Genomic DNA, 24,052 nt, shown 5'->3' with positions numbered 1-24,052 from the left:
AGTACATTTTGAAATGTTATGCTCCGTCCCTCGAAGGTGTCGCGCACGCAGACTAGCAGTCCTCTAAACTCGCAACAGCCACATCCGTCATGCGATGTGAGCTTGTATATCAGCTGTTCTCTGTGCGCAATACTGTTGCGCAATGAAGTAAGAACTGTTCGACTTGTAGTATAACATATACGGTTACCGCTTACAGTCGTACAGTTCCACATGACATTCCAAAGCACTCTTATTTTGTGATGATCTCCTTTGGCTGTACACTGCTATTGATCTCGTCAACTCTGTGCACTTTCACACTGGGCAGTGGATAAGTGTGTGTGTGTGTGTGTGTGTGTGTGTGTGCGTGCATGCGTGCGTGCGTGCTTGCTCTTGTGCAAGTGCCGCGTGGGTGGTCTTATTGTGCTAAAAGCCAAAGAAATGGAGCGGTTCAGGGCAAATGTGCCAGTAATTATTGGCGTACGTCTGCTTTTCTTGCTGCTGCCTGCCTGCACGCCATCAGACAATGCGGCCTTCTACTATACATGCTGGTTCAGCTCTCGCCTCTCCATCTCTTTATACTGTAGAGCTAGCTGCAAGCAACTCTACGTTTTTTTAATTCATTTTTTTTATTTCTTGAATGTAGTCTTTGCAACACCAACCATTGACGGTATCTGATTGTATTAAACAGTGATGGAAAAAGTACTCTATTTTATTACTTAAGTACAAGTAGTGCTGCACAATTAATCGAAAAAAGATGGGAGATCTAGATTCAGACACCTAATGCAATCTCACAAGAATAACGCACGAATTGTGAAGAAATAGAATGGTGCAGCACTAGTTGGCTGTCCAATTCATTTTAGTTACTCTTGCGTTTTAGCTTATGGTTTTTAAATATGGTTAAGTACAGTAGCCTACTTACGTAAATGTACTTAGTTACTTTTCACCACGGTCATTGAACAAGAAACTAACCAACATTGCAGCTGTACGGAAAGCTTGAATTATCCTATTTCTATCTGCAAAGTTTTGACATAGACACAAGAACAGCACTAGACAGACTTACATAAAAGACAGTGTACTGTACATCCATAATTGATAACATAATCATAAGACATATTAAAAAAAAAAATATATATATATATATATATATATAAACAAAGAAAAGAAAGTAAAGGGTATATTATTATTTAAGTACATTTTGAATTCCATACTTTTTCTTGTAACGGAGTATTTCTATATTGCAGTATTGATAATTTTACTTTAAGTGAAAAAATACTACTTTTTTCCACCACTGCACTGCACTAGAAGGATGACAAATCCAAAAAGATGTCCAGCTAGTGGCTTCAGTTCTGCCAAGGCCTCTGATCATAGACGCTTGATGGTAAAGCTCCAATGGGATCAGTGCTTGCTTCATCACGGGTCTCAGATTTGAGTTGGTACACTTTGAGTTGGTACACGGTGTTGCAGTTCAATGCATCCCTGCAGGGGAGAGACCAAAGGCAGAGTAAATGAATGCAGTATATGAAGCTAGCAGAACTAAAAGGTCAGTTTGTCAGCTCAGATGGTGTGGGAAAGGGAAGGGAAACGAGACGCTCACGCGCACACATGCACCCCCACGCACGCACACACACACACACACACACACACACACACACACACACACACACACGCACGTGTAATTTCCGGTAAGTATTCACAAACAATCTCATGAACAACAGCTGTAAAAGAAAATGTTTCATCTCAAGGTATTGTTACCAAAGCAAATGTTACATCAATGAATGTTAAACGAATGATTTGTCAGTTAGCTAAACATGTCTATGGGCCTTTAACACTTTAGCTTTCTTTTTTTATTAAAATTAGTTTTTGCCTTTATTTTACAAGGAAGTTATTTGAAACCAAAGATCTCCTTTTTGGCAGCATGGGCAGCATGGGCAGCAAGATTAGAGGTTATGGGTGTGTTTACAGTATGTGGTTTCAGAGACACACACGCACACACACACACACACACACACACACACACAAGACGGTTTCTGCCATGAAAATAAGGAAATTGAACAACCACCTGCAGGAACCCATGTACTCGCTACTCGTCTGTTGGTTCCGTTAAGTTGATAATATTTATTATTGCTAGCTACTGAGATCTGATCCTTCGTTTGCTGTTCTTAGTAGAGAGTCTTTTCTGAATGAAGATTGTTAGTTTTCCTTCCTGGAAAAGTGATTTTCTGTGTCATTTGAAACAGACAGGAAGACATGAGCAGCCGAAAGGTTAACAGCAGTCAATCTCACACTTTTATTATAAAGCTAGTTAGTTTGACTAGGGTTGAGAACCCCTGGTTTACATCACGTGCCTACAGTATTCTGCAGAATAGCGGTGGCACTTATTTGCTTTTGTATAAATTCAATAGTACTGTAATCTATACTTCAGCTTGAATGCCGTAATTTCACTTTTACAATATTGCGTTTAAATTGGCTCTGCTTTGTGATAAATGCGTTGTTTGGATACAATTGTTTCACAATTCAGTGACTGTGGACTCCTTGATCACAGAGCTACAGTATATAAGGTCTTACTAAAGTTCAACATCACTTTTCTTTCTAAAACATGTTGGCATTTTCTTTACTTAAATTGTATAATTTTACCTTTCTCTTTCTTTTTTCTACAGGAAATAACAACTCTACTTTTTGAGTGATGTCTCCTTTCCTGGCACGTAGCGGCCGCTCCCTGATGTGGCAGCCTTGGGTTTAGAGCGCTATGTCGGAGCCTCTGGAGCCCAGTGAGGAGATGGTGGCATGGTTGACCAACCTGCACCTGCCCCAGTATGCCCTCTGTTTCCAGCTCGGGGGCTACCAGGCTCTGGAAGACTGCAAGGACCTCACAGATGAGCGCCTCCTTGGACTCCGCGTCTTCCCTACAGGCCACCGCAGGCGCATCCTCCGGGCTTTGGAAGCGCTCGGGTTGGTCGGAGAGGAGGTAGAGGAGGAGGTGGGGAAAGAGGAGCAAAAAAGGGCCACGCGGAAACCCGTGACGCATCCGAGACATGTCTTCCCGAAGGATGGGAGTAGGGCGACGTCGTGCCAACGTCCCCAGCCAAAAGAGACGAGGGAGTCCGCCTTGGATGGGAGTCAGTCGTTGCCTCCGGGAGTGGGACTGGCGGCAGTGACCGATGGCATCTCAGGCGGGGCCTCCCTTGACCCACCCCAGCCGGCACCGCGGGACCCCCGTAACATCCACAGACACTCCTCGGCCTCCTTATCAACCAGCAGCAGCGATTCCCTCTCCGTCTCCCCTCATTCTGAAGTGCCCTCCGACTGGGACGTTTCCTCCGATGACCCCTCGTTTTCTAGCACAGACTCCGCCCCGTGTCCGGTCGACGTCCCGCTCACGGCCTCGTCCTCCGCCGACGACCCCGGGGTCTTCCAGGGGCAAATGGTGGACAACAGCATTTACGAGGGAGGGGGTGCCAGCTTCAAGGCTCACAAGGGTCCGCGGCCCACCCGCTCCTACCGTCTCCGGCATCGGCCTGTCCCTGCCATCCCGAAGCAGATCACACTGCCACCTCAGGACTGGTACGTTTACACGTAGACAGTTGCCCATGTATGCGTTAAGTCACAGTTCTCCGTTTCAGCCAATCTGCAGCAATTCATGCTAATGGGGGTAGCATGAATGGGGTCGGGTAGGGCTCAGGCTAAAATAATACAATGATAATATTACATACAGCTCCATCTCAATGAATTTGAATATTGTGTCAAAGTTCATTTTCTTCTGTAAAAGGATTCAAAAAGTGAAACTTTCATATATTCTCAATTAATTGTGCATAAAGTGAAGTATTTTAAACCTTTTTTTGTTTTAATCTTGATGATTACGGCGTACAGCTCATGAAAATCATGTGCTCATGTGTGTGCAAGCACTGAGTTGAATGTGTCAAGTAGACAGACAAACCTAACAATACATCAATCTGCTTATCAGCATGAGATCACAGCTCAACAACAATATAAAATATAAAACATGTTTTTTTTCTCCTTTGTAATAATAAGTGTTGTTAAACTAATTAAATGAATAGGTTTATTTCTACTTTGTGTGTGTGTGAATGATGGAACCGCACTGCCATTAAATAAACTCAGCCGGTGTCTGGCATGAAAAGTAGATTAAATGCAACATTCTCTCTCTCTTTGTGCTACTGTACTCTATGTGATTTACACCTACGTAAGTTACGCAGCCTTTTCTGCCAATAACCGACTCTTTATTTATTTTTGACAGACTTTAGGTTGGGCTTGGGCTTTAATGCACTCTGTCTGTTTGTGTAATGTATGTATTCAACTTTTTGACGTAATTAGGCAGCCGTTTTGTACCGAATTTAACCACTTTCACATGGTGTCCTTGTCCTTGTTTTGGGCATGTCAGGCTTCTGAGATGTTTCAATGGTTCTGAAAATTAAACTCTCAAAGTCTCAAAACAAACGGTTCTTAAATAACCAATAAGTCCAGCTTAAACCTCCAAGCTTAAGCCTGACTTATTGGTTTCCAAGAAAGTGAACACCACATTGTCAGCATGCAAAACACAGAAGGCCACCATCTTGTCAATCATCAATTGACACACACACACACACCCACACACACACACACACACACACACACACACACCACACCACACCACACCCGCGTCTTCCTGTGGTATTACCTGTGCGGCTACAATACTTACTTCAATAATTAGCTGATTTCTCTTCATACTCAGGAGTGCACCACCGGCGCTAGTGCTAACAACCAGCCCCGAACACCACCCCTGCTCCCTGCAGGGTCCCCCTGGGGCCAACGACCACATACAAAAAGGTACAAAAAAGTTTTTTCTTTTTTTTTGTTGCTTCATCTCTGCGATGAATATTTCATTTGGCCAGTGGAGTCAGCAGTGCTGGTGTTCGCCCCGGATGACAGAATGGAGGGTAGTGTGTGTGTGTGTGTGTGTGTGTGTGTGTGTGTGGCTAGGTGGGGAGGAGAAGTGGGAGGGTGGTATAGGGGTGGCTGCTCTGCTCTGCGGGGAAAGTGTTGGTGCTGCTTTTTGCGTGCGAGTATCCCACACGGGAATATGGGCTTTCTTTCACTTTCTGCTGTCCCGACACGCACACCAACGTTTTTAGAAATGCTTTTACTCTTCTTCACAATACACAATCTTGTCGTACAGTATACACGCAAGTATGATTTGAGATCTTTTTTGTAATGTAATAAATTGGACCCTTATGTATAAATGTATTGGTCTGTACATAGGGGTGTGTGTCACTGTCTCTGTGCAGGCAGTTGGCTAAGATGATGCAAGATGATGTGTGTTAAACAGATTTCTGGAGCAGAGTTTTTTCTCTATGTACTGCCTGTATGTCCCCACAAAACTAGGACAATCGCAGCAAGCTTTATCTGTATCAGACATTTCGAACCTGTGGGCACGCTGCCCTAGCACCCACTGGTGAGTCGTGAGGATATTGCAAGTGGGTCCCCAAATAATTGGCAATACACAACAATTTGAATGATAATGTAACATTAATATTTAAAACGGTGTTAAAAGAACACTGTCATGTTCTTTTCTCTTTAAAACATTTTAAAAAAAGCGTTTCACCTATAAATAGGAACTTAAAGTTACCACCACCAATCCACGCCACCACAACACAGTCGATTGGTCATGAAAATGAACATTACCCGAAAACTGACTAAGAAAACGCAAATATTACTGTTGCTGAATTAGTTAAATCTTCACTAGAAACAAACTGTATCAAATATGACTGACTGATGTTCGTAAACGATACAGAGACACCTCCGACAATATCGCAGAGACAGTGATTTATATATATATTCGCCTTTACTTGTCTTAAACAAAAGAATACTGCAGTGTAGAAATACTCACTCACTCACACGTTGTACGACGAAGAATAAATCTGGCATCACTGCGCTTCACTCACTGTGGGAGATGTCTTTTGTTGGCCCATGTATGGACTATACCAAAAATAACAAGTTTACCTCAGTGTTTGGGTTGGGAGTTGGGACAAGTTGTGTGTCTGCTGTCTGCGTGCATGACTGGGTCATCACGCAGTTAGATGCGCGCGTTTTAGCGGTGGTTTTGCCTGGAAGGCTCTATGGTGACACTCACTCTTGAACGAAGTTGAACTGTGAGAAAGTGACATTCACACACGCCCTGAAATGAAACGCGTTCACAATACCGTTCATCAAGTAGAAATACAGTATACGGTTCATGTGCCGCCCTCGTTATTGAGTGTATAATTTGGCGGTGAGCATAAACGCCTTCCCTTCATTAAGACTCTGGAGACGTTCTCTCTTTATCCACAGGTTTAATAATTAGAAGAAGGGTAAAACTGAAAGCAGACAAAAACATAACAAAACTATGCTTACTGCAAAGTGTAAACATATAGCATATAAAACTGCACATGTAAAGTATGCTTACTGCAAAGTGTAAACATTTAGCATATAAAACTGCACATGTAAAGTAAACTGTAGACTGCATGTAATTAAATTACCAATGTAATTGTCATATTAAACTTGCATTACAATAATCACTTTAACACATTAATTCTATAATGAAATTACTTTAAAGCCATCTGTACTCTATAGTGAAAATCAAAGTACAAACATAACTGTGTCCCATTGGCATAAACGCTATTGTTGCATAACTAAATTGAAATACAAACGGGTCGTTTGTATTTGTATTTGCAAGTAGGCAAAATATTCAACCAATAATACTTAGCAGGCCTTTAAATCAAACTTCACAAACTTCCATACAAAAATAATGAGCTCCAAGCATAGACTAGAACAACATATGAGAGTACATACCAACGATGCAACTATTGAGAAAGTATAAGAGCAGATGATTGCAGATACAAAAAACGGGAGCTCTAATCTGCATGTGTCATGAATTGTTTGTCAGCTAAATCTAGAGCACTTCCTGGCTGTAGTCACATGACATGAGTGTCACATGGTAAACCTGAACCACTTCCTGCATTCCTTAAAGAGACACTACCTGCCATAGAGAATAATGAAACATGTAACAGAACACTCCTCGTCTGGCGTGATTAAAACGCCACTACCCAAAGTCAGTATTATGGCTTCCTCACAGGGGGGAGGAAAGGGACTGTCTTAGTGTCACGTCGTGGTGACCTTGACATCCACTTGTGTGTATGTCTATTTTGAAGTCATGAATGTTCTTGACAGAGCCTTCCCTGTATCTGCGGGCGGAATCTCTTAAGGGCTCCTTGCAGTAGGCCTGTGAGACTGCTGGCCGTTTCTGCCCTTCGACTGGTTTGGACGTAATGTGATTGGTGATGGCTGGGGGCTTTAGACATGTAGTGGTGCTCTTACTCAGCCGTGACAGGGCTCTGTTTCCTTTGAGAGCGCTGGTGTTGGTGGTAGTAGCACAGGTGGTGCCAAGGGGTTTTGTTGCAGTTTGGCTGGCAGTAGGGCAAGTGTCGCCGTTGTGTCTATCTGGACGTGCTGAAGGGGTAAAGGCTGGATGCTTGTTAGAAATTGTAGCTCTGCTGATCGCGCTAGTGCTGTTTCTCAGTGATAAGTTGTTGAGGTTTAGTGTGGGAGCTGTCTTTGCTTCCGTCTTGACTGGTTCACGTGAAGTAGAGACAGTGTTGGTAGCTGAGTTGCACATGTTGGTGTGGTGGGCCGTACTGTTGGGAACGAGCTGTGAGACAGAGGCTGCCTGACTCATGCTGCCTGGATCGGGTTGGACTGGACGGTATCCTTCTGAGATGCTTTTAGTCGGCATAGCGGATAGTCGAATACATTGCTGATGTATTGTTTTTGTTTCTGTTCTGGTGTAGAATGCATTCACTGTGGTGGGCTTGGGAACCTCTTCCCTGCAGACGTTACCAACTATAACCCATCCCAGGTCAAGTTTCTGGCCGTAGGGGGCATCATCAGGGCCGTTCAGCTGTTGGCGTACTTTATGGACTCTGATGGTGTCGCGCCCGATGAGGAGCATGATCTGAGCGTGTGGATCGAGCGGTGGAATGAGGTGGGCTACTGGCCTCAGGTGAGGGTGGTGGGACGCAGCATTGGGTGTTGGTATCTCCGATCTGCTGTTAGGGATGTCATTACACTCCAAGAGGCTTGGTAGGGGAAGGCTGACTTCTCCATCCAAAGATTCGATCTGGAAGCCTAATGCTGTTCTTCCCCTTGTCTCTGTCACTCCAGAGCAGGTTCGGAGAGAATATGGAGAGGAGGGGCCTTGGATATTGAAGGCATCGAAGAGCTCAGAACGAGCTAAAGACCTATTGCTATGCTCGTCGATGATGGCGTAAGCCTTCAGTGCTCTATCACGATGGTTGACAGGATAGATCTTAACGAGACAGATCTTTGAGCATGACCTGTTGCTCTGATCGGCACCACAGACTTGGGTGCAGTGAGTTGTGACTTCCGGAGATGGCGTAGTGTTTTGCTCCCCGCCGTGCTCTGAAGGGACGCGTGGTTCCTGAGTCCACGGTGCTGGTCCAGGGTGGAGGGCAGACGCATGCCTCTCACTCCCACACTCCTCACACGGCGTCGAGTAATTACAGTTCTTAGCTATGTGTTGTGTAGATGTGCAACATTTATAGCAAATCCCGTTCTCGCTCAGGAATGCTTTACGTTCCTCAAGAGGTTTCTCACGGAAAGCCCGGCACTTCCGGAGTAGGTGGGGCAATTTGTGGATTGGGCACTCTCTATCCGGATCCACAGGTTGCCTGTCTGAGGCAACTGGGGATGTAGGAGGTATATCTGTCTTGTGGACTGAGATTTCCTTCTGTCTGCTACTCCAAGGGGTCCTGTCTGCTTTTGGGGGGACATCCGCTTGGCCAATGAAGCTAAAACTTGGATCGTTCCTGATCCTGGCTTGTTCGCTTACAAAGTCGACAAAAACTACAAAGGGAGGGAATGAGACATTGTGCTTTCGTTTGTAGTTGGATCCAAAGGACAGCCATTTTTCTTGCAGATTAGAGGGCAACTTTAGTACCAAGGGATTTACTCCCCGTGGTGTATCTAGGTACAGGAGGCCTGGCAGGTCTCCGTCTTCCTTTGCTGCTTCCATTTCCATAAGGAGATCGCTTAACTCGTGGAGTTTTGAATAGTCTCGATTGGAGATTTTTGGGAAGTTGTCCATCCGTTGGAAGAGTGCGTCCTCAATTACTTCAGGCGCACCGTAACATGTATCCAGTCTATCCCATATCCTCTTGAGTCCTGTGTCTGGGAAGTTAATATGGACAGCTCTGATCCGTTTAGCATGTTCAGCGGACTCTTTTCCCAGCCACTTAACCAGCATGTCTGTTTCCTCACCGGACGTCAAGTCTAGGCCTCTGATCGCATTCAGAAAGGACCGTTCCCAGGCTCTATAGCTTTGTGGTTGGTCATTGAATTGGGTCAAGCCTGTGGTGACCAGCTCACGGCGGGCAAAATACCTGACAAAGTCAGACATACCTGATTGGTCGTGGCGGGTGTGTTGTGAAGTGTAGCTAGGCGTGGGAGAGCGAGGGGGGCTGTGGTCACGATAGACATATTGGGGTCTGTTGCTGGGCATGGAGGGGCGAGGGGGGCTTTGATTTCTGTCCGTAGCTTCATATGTGCGACGATGATGCTGCGTATTCCTCGGTGAGAGAGGGGTATCAGCCTGCTGAGCTGATTTCCTGTTTATCACTTTAGGGAGAATGTCAGCGTTGGCCTGGTGGTTACGCTCTGTATTGAGATGAGGGGTTTGGGAAGGGGATGCCATTTCCGGATTTCCATGTTCCGTTTTTGTGTCTTGTGAGGGTTGATGCGTTTCTGGTGCTGACTGTATTATAATTTTCTCCTTGGCCTGATCAGTGACGTATTCTCTGACACGCTGTGCAGTGTCATGTGGAGTAGGATCAGGGTCAAGGCTGCAACGATGTTGACTTTCTGCGTCGGCAGCTGCTTCTAGGGCCTCGGCTTCAGCTGTGGCAGCAGCAGTCTCCTTCTCATGAGCCAGCGTGTCCATAGAAGCTTCAAACTTTGCCTTCTCTATTTCCATAGAAGCTTCAAACTTTGCCTTCTCTATTTCCATAGAAGCCTCCATCTTAGCCATTTCTATTTTCATTTGTGATTCTTTCTCTGCAAATTTCTGGCGTACTTTTGCTCCTTCGGCTTTTGCCCGGGCCTTAGCAGCAGCAGCAGCCGTGGATGAAGTATTTGAGCTTGATGAGCCTGATTTGCAGGACCTCATTTTAAATGAGGAGTCCGATCTCTTCGATGCCATGGTGTTAGTGGAAGCAGGCTACCTGTATGCAGCACTGTAGCGGTCGTTAGCTCCCCTTGATGTGACGTAGTAGTTTGCATGAACTGCCTTATCTCCTCTTCGAAGCCGTTGTTTTACTGTGCCGCCCTCGTTATTGAGTGTATAATTTGGCGGTGAGCATAAACGCCTTCCCTTCATTAAGACTCTGGAGACGTTCTCTCTTTATCCACAGGTTTAATAATTAGAAGAAGGGTAAAACTGAAAGCAGACAAAAACATAACAAAACTATGCTTACTGCAAAGTGTAAACATATAGCATATAAAACTGCACATGTAAAGTATGCTTACTGCAAAGTGTAAACATTTAGCATATAAAACTGCACATGTAAAGTAAACTGTAGACTGCATGTAATTAAATTACCAATGTAATTGTCATATTAAACTTGCATTACAATAATCACTTTAACACATTAATTCTATAATGAAATTACTTTAAAGCCATCTGTACTCTATAGTGAAAATCAAAGTACAAACATAACTGTGTCCCATTGGCATAAACGCTATTGTTGCATAACTAAATTGAAATACAAACGGGTCGTTTGTATTTGTATTTGCAAGTAGGCAAAATATTCAACCAATAATACTTAGCAGGCCTTTAAATCAAACTTCACAAACTTCCATACAAAAATAATGAGCTCCAAGCATAGACTAGAACAACATATGAGAGTACATACCAACGATGCAACTATTGAGAAAGTATAAGAGCAGATGATTGCAGATACAAAAAACGGGAGCTCTAATCTGCATGTGTCATGAATTGTTTGTCAGCTAAATCTAGAGCACTTCCTGGCTGTAGTCACATGACATGAGTGTCACATGGTAAACCTGAACCACTTCCTGCATTCCTTAAAGAGACACTACCTGCCATAGAGAATAATGAAACATGTAACAGAACAGTTCAGTTCACCCAAAATATGAACAGGTGCGTGAACGGTCGTTCTTTGAACGCGTTCAGGGACAACACTCATGCTCCCCACCCCTTCCTGTCCCCAGGGGTGGCCTTAGGAATCTGGAGGCCCGTTTCAAGACCAAATATGAGGCCCCCGTATATACCTGTGACATAATTATTCTGTTGATACAGCCGTATTGATACAAACAGTTTTGACTGTTCTATTACGTGTGCAGCCATTACTCTCGATAATTACGCACCAACAACACCTCTCCTCATCCAGTCGTCCCTTCACGATAAAGTGTCTCCCCTTTACCTCCCAATGCCGCACATTTTACCCAAGTTATTAACAGGAAATAGGTGACACTTAACATTGTGGGAGAGAGCAAGGCAGCGCGGTCAGTCGGAGCTTGGAGGCCCCCCTGAGGGTGGAGGCCCGTTTCAATTGAAACTGGTGAAACATAGCAATGGCCTCCTATGCCTGTACCTCATGGTTTGTATCCTGAAGGTCGAACCAATAGATGGTGATAAATGACGAGCAACTCCAGTTCCCAGTAAAGTCTATATCTGTTAGAGGCCGCTGCTACGGAGTGGAAGCCGTTCTGTCATCAAGCAAACAGACCCATTCAGTCATTCAGGACTATACCAAGCTCAATACATGCCCCATGTGCCCCCGCTGTAATGGCTTGCCGTCTGAGTTCACTGTGTGGGAGTCATGTGTGTTTTATCCACAAAGACTTTGTGGTGTGTTCGTGCATTCGCTCATGAACACAAACATGACACAAACATGACACAGACATGACACAGACATGACCACACACCTTCAGTGAAGGTGTGTGGTCATGTTTCGAAAGCTAAAGTTTGCATGTACAGGATGTCTATATCTCTGCGCGCGCGCGCACGTGTGTGTGTGTGTGTGTGTGTGTAGCCCTGGGGCAGTGTGTTCTGGCCCTCACCATCCTCAGGAGATGCTGGTGTCATTTTTCACAGTGACAGGCCGTGGCCCACGCAGGACGGCCCCCAGGTCTCCAGACTAATAGTGTCTGGGCTGAGCCTCTCTCTCTCTCTTCCACCGACCACCGAACATGCGGTCCCTACAGGGGGGGCCCGGTCAGAGCACAGACTCAGCTCTATAGTCTCTCTGTCTATCTGAGATAGAGAGAGAGATAGAGGATGGATGGGAGTGATGCTAAAACAAATGCGTTTAATTAGTTTACTGCAAAGATGGATTAAGGGTCAGTTCTGTTACTTTTAAGATCAATGAAGAGGCTTAATCAAAGGTCACTGTAGCGTTCCCGGAGCAGCTTTCGATTTGTAACTGCAACTTTGGCGCTTTTAAACCCCATGTCCTTTCATGTACTCGTGTAGGCCTTGCCCCAGTGTTTCTTGTGCTGTATCTCCTCAAATACAACTGTCCTTTTGCATATTGTGTGTCTGTCCCCCCTATGTAGCTCCACTACAAAGACGGCTGACTCCCATTGTTCCCTACGGAGAGACCTTCTTGTACAACCACCACGACCGCATTCTGGTGAGACAGCATCCGCTTTCATGGCAAGACACACACACACACACACACACACACACACACGCGCACACACACACACACACACACACACACACACACACACACACACACACAAACATTCAGGCGGAGGCAGCCCAACTGAAGAGGGACGGCAATTTATTCAACATCACTTACATTTCAAGATGCTATCCTTACACTAAATATAAAGCCCCCCTCATTGTTCCCTTGTCGACACAGACACGGGGCAGAGTGGACGATCTTCCAGTGTCAGCTCCCCCCCCCCCCCCCCCCCACCCCAGGGTTAATAGAAATGTCACTGATGGTGTAGCATGGCCGCTAAGTAACCTATCCCGCCTGCTAGCACAATAACGGCGCCTGAGTGAATGATGGGCCGCCCCGGCCGGCCGTTCACTGCTAATGCCATTTTGTCTCCGCCTTATAGGGCCGAGGACCAGAAGAACCGTCGACGAAAGAGTCCCAGGGGAACACGAAGACCAAGAAGTTGAGGTACAGTATGTAGTGATGTGTAACTGTGGCTCAGGAGGTAGAGCAGGTCGTCCAATGATCCCTGGGTCGGCGGTTCGAATCCCGGCTCCTCCTGTTCACATGTCGAAGTGTCCTTTGGCAAGACACTGAACCCTACATTGTCTCCAATGAGTAGGTCGGTGTGAGCTTGCCACTCCTATAGACAGCTATGCGTGTCCATATGTCTGTCGCCATGTGTCTGAGTACGGAAATGGCGTTTGTTGACCACCAAGTGTCACTGTTGCACTTGCGCTTGTACCACTCGGTTCAGACGGGTCTGATGTTAAATACATAATATCGATATATGAATGCTGTGCATTCTCCTCTTCTCGACTCTGGAGCCGACAAGAACATGTTGCCTCTCACTCACATGCAGTCCTTGACTCCTCAATAGTCTCGTCTCGTTTCTCTACCTGAAAATCGTTTGTGGGCTGTGTCACAGTGTCACAGATTTGCATGTCTTCCCACAGTCTTTTTCTGCGGGGGTCTTGTCACACTATTATAGTTTTTTGGGTCAGTGTAAGGGCACAGACATGCACACACGCACGCACGCACAAGAAACGGACAGATCCCATGCGGCGCAGTCAAGTGACTTTGCAAACTCTACTGGCCCATACTGTTTCAACTTGTCATTTTTTTTGGGAAACAATCACTTTAAAAGTTGGCCGGCCAGTATGAGAGACACTGCACTGTTACTTTACAGCATGGGCCACCTTGAAATGCTATGGCAAAATTTGAGTCTGCACACTTACTTCCCCAGACACCACAACATCACCCATAAATCATCTGTACTTGACTTGCTCATCTTCAGAAATGCCAGTTTTAGAGCACAGCAGTAAAGTAACTACTATAAGTACTGGAGTGCTGTGCTTGAGTAATAATTTCAGGTATTTGTAATTTACTTGAGTATTTCCAATTTCCTATACTTTTACTTCTACTACGTCACTATATTTTGGATCCAAATATTGTACCTATATATTGTACCACGGGGACATTGTCCTCTTCGGACTGAGTGCTTTGGACTGTACTCTGTTGCTGTTTTATACATTCTGTCTAATAAACTCAATCATTTTTTTTAACAGGAAGAAGCAACTTCAACCCAAAGAGTCGCCAAAGGGAAACGGAGAGGCCAACGGCGACAAGGACAGGGTTCCGGCTGTGCCGCGGCGCGCCCCGGTTCTGCCCCTCGACCACGGCCAAGACGACGACTACTACTCCACGGTGGAGGAGTGCGCCGCCAGTCTGAGACTCGCCAGTCGCCGGGGCGTGGCCAAAAGCTCTGACGCGGCGCCGGAACCTCTCACTCGCAGCTCGCCAGCTGCTGCTACTGCTGCTGGTGGTGCCTCGCAGGCAGTGCGGGTAAATGTACTCAGATGTTGTACTTTACGTAAAAGTATCAATACTGCAATGTAGATGTACTCTGTTACGTACTCTGTTACGTCTTGAACGTGTGCTCAAGTAAAAGTACAAGTATCGGCATGAAAATGTGCTTAAAGTACTAAAAGTGCTCCTATTGCAGAATGTCCCATTTCACTTTAAGTTAAAAATGTGTACAAATGTTTTGCTCTGCATTGTGAGCTTGTAGATCTCGCTGAAATGGCCCTATGTATACGGTTGAATGTATACGTTTTCTAATCAAAATGTAAATCTCCAAAGTAACTAGTAATTAAAGTTTTCAAATAGTAAAAAATGTGGCTCTGAGATGTAGTGGAGTAGAAGTAAAAGTATTGGAAAATGGAAAATAACTAAGTAAAGTACTATACCTCAAAAGCGTACTTAAGTCCAGTGCTGTACTTAAGTAAATGTACTTAGTTGTTTTCCACCACTGCCTCGCAGGGTGAAGCCGGGAGGACTGAGGAGGAGGAGGAGGGCGAGCTCTACTCGGTGCCCGCGGATGCTCTGGGGACTCCGGCGGTCGCACACACCGCCGTGGCGCCCGTCACCTCGGACATCTCACCTTACGCCTGCTTCTACGGAGCCCCCAAAGACCAGCGGGTCAAAGCTGGTTGGCTGGACAAGCTGTCTCCTCAAGGGTATGTACGTAATTACGTATACATCACCACTTGACATCACCCCCGCCTCTCCCAAGGGCATTTTGTTTTTGTCACCCCGTTGGGTTCCAGTCCGTTACGCATGGGCAGAGACTAAGATGGCGGATGCGATTTTCAGTTTTCAACTCTTGTCTGATTTTATGATACACCCATTAATTTCACTGTCCAACGTACAGCACTCTACAACGCGCACGCACACACACATGCACATGCACACGCACGCACACACACTTTCTCCAAGCTATGATGATGATTTAACATTGGCAAGGGGTGGCGGATATACTGCACCCTGAATCAGACCTATCCATTATGCATAGCGCCAGGAGATGGAGATGGGAGATGACTTAAGAGCATTGGTATTCATACCCTTTCACAATTCTGGCAGAGCAGCATTTCTTTATTTTTTTCCTCCCCCCGCGCACGGCGCTTAATTGACTCTTGTTGTGCTGCGTGGCTATCCCGGACAGTCGCTCAGAGCCAGAGTTGTGTTGTGTCCCATCAATCACTTAGTTCCCTTCCTTTCCCTTCTCTACTTGACCAACCCATTTTGCATCGGGGGGGGGGGGGGTTCTTGGCACGCTGCCCCCCCTCTCGGGCTGTTGAATATTCAAACGACGACGTGCCCCATTTGTTTTATTATGCTAATTGACAGCTGTTGATACAACACTTGACATTTATGAATCGACGGCAGCACTCTCGGATGAAATACGAGTATACCTGTTCAGCGCATGTTGCGCGGGTTGCGCTCGGATCACTGAGTCACGTTTTGAGAGCAGTTCGACATGCGTGTCTTTTCTTGTACATTTTAATCCCATACTGAACTGAACTGAGGTGTTTGTCAAAGAACCAGCGAGAGCCTTTGCCAGCGTTTTCCCAGATTGTGCCCTCGAGAATTTTCATGTCACTCTCTCTCTCTCTCTTCCAGCAAACGGGTCTTTCAGAGGAGGTGGGTGAGGTTTGATGACGAGCGTCTTTCCTACTACAACAATGACAAGGTGAGAGACAGACCGACACAGTCACACACACACACACACACACACACACACACACACACACACACACACACACACACACACACACACACTATATGACTTTCATGAACTACGAAAACCTGCTACCCAAAGACTACCCACCTGTGTCCCCCACCTCTGCCGCACGGCGCTCTCGCCAAGCCAATTCAACTCCTTCCTCGTTAAGGAAAAGGAAATCTATTTTTAAGTCTACTCAGGCCAGTCTACTCGCACATGCATGCACACACACACACACACACACACACACACGCACACACGCACACATGCACGTACACACGCCGGAGCCAGCCGAGCCAAACGTTCTCCTTCCCCCCCCCCCCCCCCCCCCATTCCTCCTCATTGTCATCATCATCATCATTAGGCTGACAGGGTAAAGAATGGGGGCAAGGACGGAGCGACATTATGGCACGCATGGCTGGCCAGCGCGCTCTCCCAATGCCTGTCCAGCCATACAGTAAAAGTACATTGATGTTGGCATATGTCCAGAGAGAGAGAGAGAGAGAGGGGGAGGGAGGGAGAGAGAGAGAGAGGGTGAGCGAGGGAATACTCACCTTTTTCTTGTCTCCGTCAGCACTTCTCTCACTTTTTCTTTTTGCCTCCCTTCAGACGGCGCTCTTGACAGTCGAACACTCGACTCGACTGGAGCGCCGCCCGAGGGTCCTCGTCAGACCTAGAGGAGAGAGGCTTAGAGGAGGCACAGTGAAGGCTCCTGCTGCTGGAACCGGAGTGAATGGGAAAGAAAGAAAGAAAAAAGAAGGGACAAAAGATATGGAGAGAGAGATTTTTAACCTTCAGACTCTGTCTATCACTTGTCTCTCATTGAAATGGACTTTTGCTTTGGTTTCTTAATACCCCTCTTCTCAAAACCTTTTCACTAAAGGTCACCATGAGTGGCATGGCTTGTTCACTCAATGGGTTGCATTAAAACCAGTCAAGCGGTCAAGTAATTCGGTCAAATGCTTGACTGCGTGCGTGCGTGTGTGTGTGTGTGTGTGTGTGTGTGTGTGCGTGTGCGTGTGCGCGCGTGCCATTCAGTCCTACAGTACAAGCACTGTTTTAGCTTTTTTTTCAGTCTTTTTTATCATTAACGAGCTAAAGTGATTGCAAACGTTTGACAAACGATGTTGTACCTTAATGTTCTTGTGACAAGTCCATGCATCTAAAATAACGACAACCCAACTGTGTGTGTGTGTGTGTGTGTGTGTGTGTGTGTGTGTGACTGACCTCAGTGTGCCCCTCCTTTTTGCTGTAGCAGCATTGCACAACATCACAATCAATGATGTGGGACCTGTCTGACGCTGGCTCGTTAATCACTTACTAATTATAGCCTCTCTCTCTCTCTCGCTCGCTCCCTCCCCCTCCCCCCCCCATGTTTCCATTGCATTTGCTGCTTTATTTATCGGGACACGCTCCGTTGGCGGCGGAGTGGGAATCGGCGGGGAGGCCATGCAGCGCGTCAGCATTTTATGCTATAGGTGTCACTGTTAGCGTAGACCTGGCAGGAGAAATGGTGTCCTTGCGTACACAGTGTGGCCATGTGAGAGAGAGAGACAGAATAAGTGTTTAAACTCGTTTTAACACATTTAGGACTGAGACCAGATTCTACAGATGTCTTCTAAATCATGACAGTTACCTGAAAAACCTATGTTTCTATATCAGTGGTTCTCAAACTATTTCATGTCAAGGTCCCCAACAATAACGTACTATAGACGAATAACGGTTTAAGTCCAAATTTATTCTGACCCCTCCACGAAAAGGCCCAGTTGTCCTGACCCCTTATCCACCAATTAAATACATTATGGATAATTAGTGTGGACTTACACTGTTATTCGTCTATAGTACTATATGTAATTGACCGCCGACCCCCATCTGAAAATATGTTGTTCCATGGACACCCCCCCCCACCCCCCCCGTTCGCTCTGAAAGAATATACATTCAAAGATTGTGCCACATTTTCATGATTTTTCCAAAAATATCAGATCGAGTGCAGCGCTATGAGTGCTATATTTTTCAATAGCTAAAGCATAACATAACTCTTAAAACGCCAAAAAGGGGTTCCCGTCTAGAATGGGTTAAAGTCGTCTACCAATGTGACTTTTAACTTTCTGAGCGAGCCGAGCGCTTCATCAGTCCGGGGTGAAAGGCGGAGTTGAAGTCCAGCGGCTCCGTCTTGCATGCACCGTCTGTCTGGTCAGCGCAGGGTCCTGTAGCACCGTCTGTCTGGTCAGCGCAGCGCCCTGTAGCAGCACACCTTTTCCTCCAGCTCGCTCCATGGAACAGTGCCAGCCAGGGCTGGCCGAGCAACGTCTTCTTAATGACACATTATGACCTTTTTTCTTTTTTATTCGCCTGGAATGGGAACACCGGGTTGAAAGTATAGTTACAAAGCGCGAACAATGACAGTGGAAAAAGTATTACTGTTGTTTCCACCAGGCCAAAGGCATGGGGAGAGAGTATGTTTATACTCTCTCCCCATGCCTTTACAAATATGTATACACTATCGCTATAGTCATGTGATCAACACGGATCTGGCCCATTTCCCACATTCCATGCAGATTGGCTAAGATTGCCTTCCAAAGCGTGCAGGATTGGTCCATTTTGAACAAAATGCCACCAATCATGAACACAGCGTGCGATTTCCGTGACATTTTGCACACACCTTCCCACTAGGCAGAGGACGAAATGGCACTTCAAATCTTTCAAATCACCCTCACGGTGGCGCTATAACAGGCCAATGCCACTTGATTTTTTTCCCTTTCAAATCAGCCTCACGCTATAATAGGCCAATCATGTTTTCCTATAACTGCAGTTTGTATGCGCACTCCTTAGAGGCCAAGGAAAAACCTTTGCCCTGCATTTTATCCTCAGTTTGCATGTTCTCCCCGTGTCCCCTAGGGTAGGTAGTAGGTAGCCTACCCTCACAAAAAACATGCAGTAATCCTGGTCTCTAAAACTACCTCCCCCTGGCCAGCCGGGGCGCCTGATGGTGGGGAAAGGAACTGGTCGGAATAACGTGTTCCTTCCACACGCTACGTCTGGCTGGGGAAACTCTCCCGTCAGGTGAAAAGAAGCAGCTTCGACTCTTCATGCATATAAGGAAGCATGAGGTCAGTCCCCAGGTTGGCAGAGGAAGTGTAGCACCCAGGATTAGATAATTCACACTGGGTAAAAAAAATTGGGTGCAAAATCGTGGGATAAAAATGTATATAGAGTAGAAAGGAGATTTCCTTTTTACTCTATATACATTTTTATCCCAGGATTTACAGCTTTAGTTGCTTTCTAGTCTTAGGAACAGAGCTTTTTTCTAATGACTTACGAGTATGGCCCTCGGGGCCCTGTACATAATGGGGTTAACAGTTCAGAAATGTAGGTTAGAGCTATTGAATTTAATGCCTCGTTTGTAATCAATCAAATCTTAAAAATCAATGAGAAACCTCCGGAGGGATGCTAACATGGGGGGGCAATGTCTCTTATCCTCATTTCAGTGAGAAGTCCAGCTGCATTTTGATCAACAGCAGGATACATGCATAGAGACCAAATTAAATTAGGGCGTGCATAATTATTTAATGATTACATGGTTAACTTGTTTTGCATCTGATAAAACACAAGTGAATGATGGCAAATGAGACACAAAATCGCAGAACTTTTTTTATTGCACATTAATATAATATATTATCCACGCAGAAACACAACAAGATTTGACAATGAACCATTTTTGCCCCATTGCATAGTAGCTGCTGACGAGGCTGTCTGCAGATGATGGAAACAATACTACATTTGTTTGAACCACGTGGACCTTATTTTGAGTCCCTAATCTGAGCACGTCACAAATGGGCCACGTTTGGCGAAAATAGCTGATCCACAAGCTCTTGTGACACGTTACATGTCGGCCCCGACATCGGTTAATTGCCTGTATAGCTTGTTGTTCCCCTAAGTGTAAACTGTACATGGATGTGTGTGTATTACAGCTGCATGTGGAAATGATATGAACATAATGTCCGTCTCTCTCTCTCTCTCTCTCTCTCTCTCTCTCTCTCTCTGTCTCTCTCTGGTGTTGATTTTCTCCCTCTCCCATTCATCCAGTGCTTCCTCCCACCCACCCAGAGCTTATTTTGTTTAGTCTTTTCATTGAAATCCTTCCGGGATTTCATCAGAGGCCCCAGACAGAAGTAATCACACTTAATCGCCATCGCGGGGCTATAGCGTTCTCTGTGGCGGCCGGGTCTGTGATGTCATGAGCCGGGGGGGGGTCACCAGTCGGTGGCGTGGGATAGTGGAGCGCTCGCCAATCTCACTGGTATACACCGCCGCCGTTGGCCGTATCCCGCTCTCAACCCATCGCTCCTCATCCCCCCTTTTTCACTGGATATCGTCAACCGCAGGATTGACATGGGGGGTGGTGGTGGGTGTTGGGGGCTTGATGCAGTGTCACATGTATGCTTGTGCGTGTGTGTGTGCGCGTGTCTGTGGCCGTTGGTTTGTTAGCAGAAGAAGAGAAACCAAAGCCTGGCTTCATGGACTTGTGAGGGTGGTGGTGGAGGGCGGCTTGCAGCGGGGAGGGATGAAGAGATGAGGGGGCCGGCGGGGATGGAGAGGATGTGGCGAGGGAGGGAGGGAGGATGGAAAAGAGCGAGGCAGAGATAAGGTTTTAGGATCAGAGAATCCGTCTCTTTTTCTGTGTGTCGGTATCTTTCATTGTCTGTCCGTCTGATTGCTCGCAAAGCTCTTTCATGCCAAGCCTGAAAAGCTCCCCGCTCTCTCTCTCTCTTCTCCCCGTCTCTTCCCAAGACCCCGGCACTGACACTTCACACCTGGAGGAGGGGTATAGCCCCTTACACAACCCCCACCCCACCCCACCGTCCTCTCTCTTGGAGAGGAGGGGTATAGCCCCTTACACAACCCACACCCCACCCCAGAGTCCTCTCTCCTGGAGGAGGGGTATAGCCCCTTACACAACCCCCACCCCACCCCACCGTCCTCTCTCTTGGAGAGGAGGGGTATAGCCCCTTACACAACCCACACCCCACCCCAGAGTCCTCTCTCCTGGAGGAGGGGTATAGCCCCTTACACAACCCCCACCCCACCCCACCGTCCTCTCTCTTGGAGAGGAGGGGTATAGCCCGTTACACAACCCACACCCCACCCCACAGTCCTCTCTCCTGGAGGAGTGGTATAGTCCCTTACACAACCCCCACCCCACTGTCCTCTCTCTTGGAGAGGAGGGGTATAGCCCCTTACACAACCCACACCCCACCCCAGAGTCCTCTCTCCTGGAGGAGTGGTATAGCCCCTTACACAACCCACACCCCACCCCACCCCACCGTCCTCTCTCCTTGTGTGAGATTTGCAGTGCCCCCCTCAGAAATATAAATTTTGCTTTGTCTTGAAAGACCTTTTCCATTTATTTAGTTATCAAATATATCTTTAATATTGACCACTTGAACCCTAAGGTCCCTATTCTGGGGGCATTTTATTTAGACATAGGGCACTCTGTAGTGTATACTCATAGTTTCATTGTACCGATTATACTGTTCATCATCATAATTCGGTCGTAGTCATCAACCTGTTTCAGAGGAGTGTTGTTAAGTGTTTTTATAATGTGGTTATTGTTGGATTTGCATATATATAGATATACTGTTGTACTTTAGGTTCTTAGTTTACCCATTTTTCACCCCTGTGTCAATTATCTAATGTGATCCTGGGCTCTACACGCCAACCTATAGTCCCCATATATGGGGGACATGGGGAGAGCAACGGACTTGAACTCATGCTTCCTTCATGCCTGAGTGTCCAAGTTGCTCCTTTACACCTGACAGGGGGGAGTTTCCCTGGTTGGACGTAGCGCGTGGAAGGAACACGTTATTCCAACCAGTTCCTTTCCCCTCCATCCTTTCCCCTCCTACTTATGATTCTTGATGACTACGTTGTATGTATTTGATGTATTGCCATGTGTTCTTGCTTACTGTAAGTTAGGGTGGTTAAATAAGGAACAATAAAATGAAGCACAATAAGCATCCAGTTTGTTCCTATAGTAATAATACATTTGATTTAAAACGCACTTTACATTTGAAGCTAATCTCAAAGTGCTACAACAAGAGAAGAAGAATAAAATAAAATAATGCATGAGTATATAAAAGGACTAAAATAAGGACAATTCATGCATTTCATGGAATACTGCTAAGAGGTCTAAAAGCACACCGGGCATCTAATGGTCCAACTGGTTGTGGATTGTGGTGCTCTCAGGTGGTCGGGGAGGGCGTTCCACAGCCGAGTCCCCCATGGTGCGGAGTTTTGCCCTGGCGGTTTTGAGTGTGTTTGAATTTCCAGAGCGGAGGGAGCTGTGTGTGTTCAATGAGTTCCTTCAGGTAGGAAGGGGCGTTGCTGTGGATGCACTGATGGGTGAGGAGGCAGACCTTGTATTCTATCCTGGAGGAGACGGGAAGCCAGTGAAGGGAATGGAGTATGGGTCGGACAGAATGTCTTGACCTTGTGAGTGACCTAACTGTATGCGGGGGTGGAAATGTGTTTCAACTCGTGTCAGGAATGTTCACATCTCGGCGTGCCGTCACAAATTGATGCTCAAAGATTGGCATCTCTTACTATTCCTCAATGCCGTTCTTACCCTCGAGGGTTTAACATTAAAGTAATGAAACGGACCATGTAATTCTGATCGGATGCAGCGGGTTGGCTCTCAAAATGTTTACACGCCGATGGCGTATGGTACACATGCTATTTCAAAATAGCTTTTTGAGATTTGGCTAAGGACTGTGAAATAGATTTGTCTGCATGGCATTTCTCCGAAGGCTCCTTTCAGTTGAGAGTTTATACCCCGAATAAAATTGCAATGCAATAAAGTGGTATATGGCAACATTTATTTTTCATTTTTTGTTTCTTTTCTTTTTTTTTGGTTTTACTCTGGATCCACTGGGACCATCTCAAGGGTCCTCTGTCTGTCAAACCACTCCTTTAGGGGGAATCTGTACAAAATAATTACCCAAATACTCAGCTCCAATGCAATTGCATGGCTGTGTAGTTCCATATTATAACCACTAGGTGTCCCCATGCCCCCATTGAAAAGGCTAGTGTTTTTTTCCTTTTTTTTTGCTGCTGGTGGAAGACTTGTCTCCCACTTTAGATCTTGTTGTGTCCCTCCTCTCTTCATGGAGCTTCTATCATCGTAGGCTTTTAGCTCCATCCCTCCGCCTTAATTGCTTCCTGAAGTTTGACTGGTTGTTGTTTCGTGGTGTTGCTTAAAGCCCTGTGAGGATGGACGGAGGCTACAAACCTTGTAGTCCCACAAAGTGACACAAGCACACCATGAAAACCAACGCAGATGTGACAGTGGGCGCAGAGACAGAGAGAGAGAGAGAGAGAGACCGAGAGACAGAGAGAGAGAGACGAATGCATTGAAGAACTGACTCTCTTTTTGATGTGATGTGACAACAAAGATGACTAATTCTGAATGTTCTCTGTGTGTGTGTGTGTGTGTGTGTGTGTGTGTGTGTGTGTGTGTGTGTGTGTGTGTGTGTGTGTGTGTGTGTGTGTGTGTGTGTGTGTGTGTGTGTGTGTTTTTTATTACGCTCTTGTCTAACAACTCCTATAAAGTACACTCTTTGTATGTTTGCCTGTGTGTAGTGTAGTGCATGCTCTGACCCCCCCCCACCCCTCTGCCCCCTCCCTCCGCCACACGTGTATTTACCAGAACGATTAGACAAACTCGGTCCTGCATGACCCAAAAGCCAAGCATTAAAACAATGAATACAACTGAATT

At 46.2% G+C, this 24,052-nt stretch overlaps 1 protein-coding gene across 2 annotated transcripts in view; it reads left to right on the top strand.

The window, feature by feature from the left end:
- Nucleotides 1–24,052, top strand: part of arap2 (ArfGAP with RhoGAP domain, ankyrin repeat and PH domain 2) — a 152,261-nt gene that overhangs the window by 4,048 nt on the left and 124,161 nt on the right. For both annotated transcript variants that reach the window (XM_080792673.1, XM_080792674.1), the window contains exons 2-8: nt 2,637–3,540; nt 4,706–4,800; nt 12,601–12,677; nt 13,117–13,181; nt 14,282–14,558; nt 15,036–15,232; nt 16,176–16,245. In XM_080792673.1, coding sequence (XP_080648799.1) covers nt 2,726–3,540; nt 4,706–4,800; nt 12,601–12,677; nt 13,117–13,181; nt 14,282–14,558; nt 15,036–15,232; nt 16,176–16,245 — 1,596 coding nt within the window. In that variant the 5' untranslated portion in view covers nt 2,637–2,725. The remainder of the gene's footprint in view (nt 1–2,636; nt 3,541–4,705; nt 4,801–12,600; nt 12,678–13,116; nt 13,182–14,281; nt 14,559–15,035; nt 15,233–16,175; nt 16,246–24,052) is intronic.

Source organism: Protomyctophum bolini (assembly GCF_963924005.1).
Source record: "Protomyctophum bolini genome assembly, chromosome: 20".
NCBI lineage: Eukaryota > Metazoa > Chordata > Actinopteri > Myctophiformes > Myctophidae > Protomyctophum > Protomyctophum bolini.
Note: the sequence above shows the minus strand (reverse complement) of the source record. Positions and strands in the feature narration are given on the sequence as shown.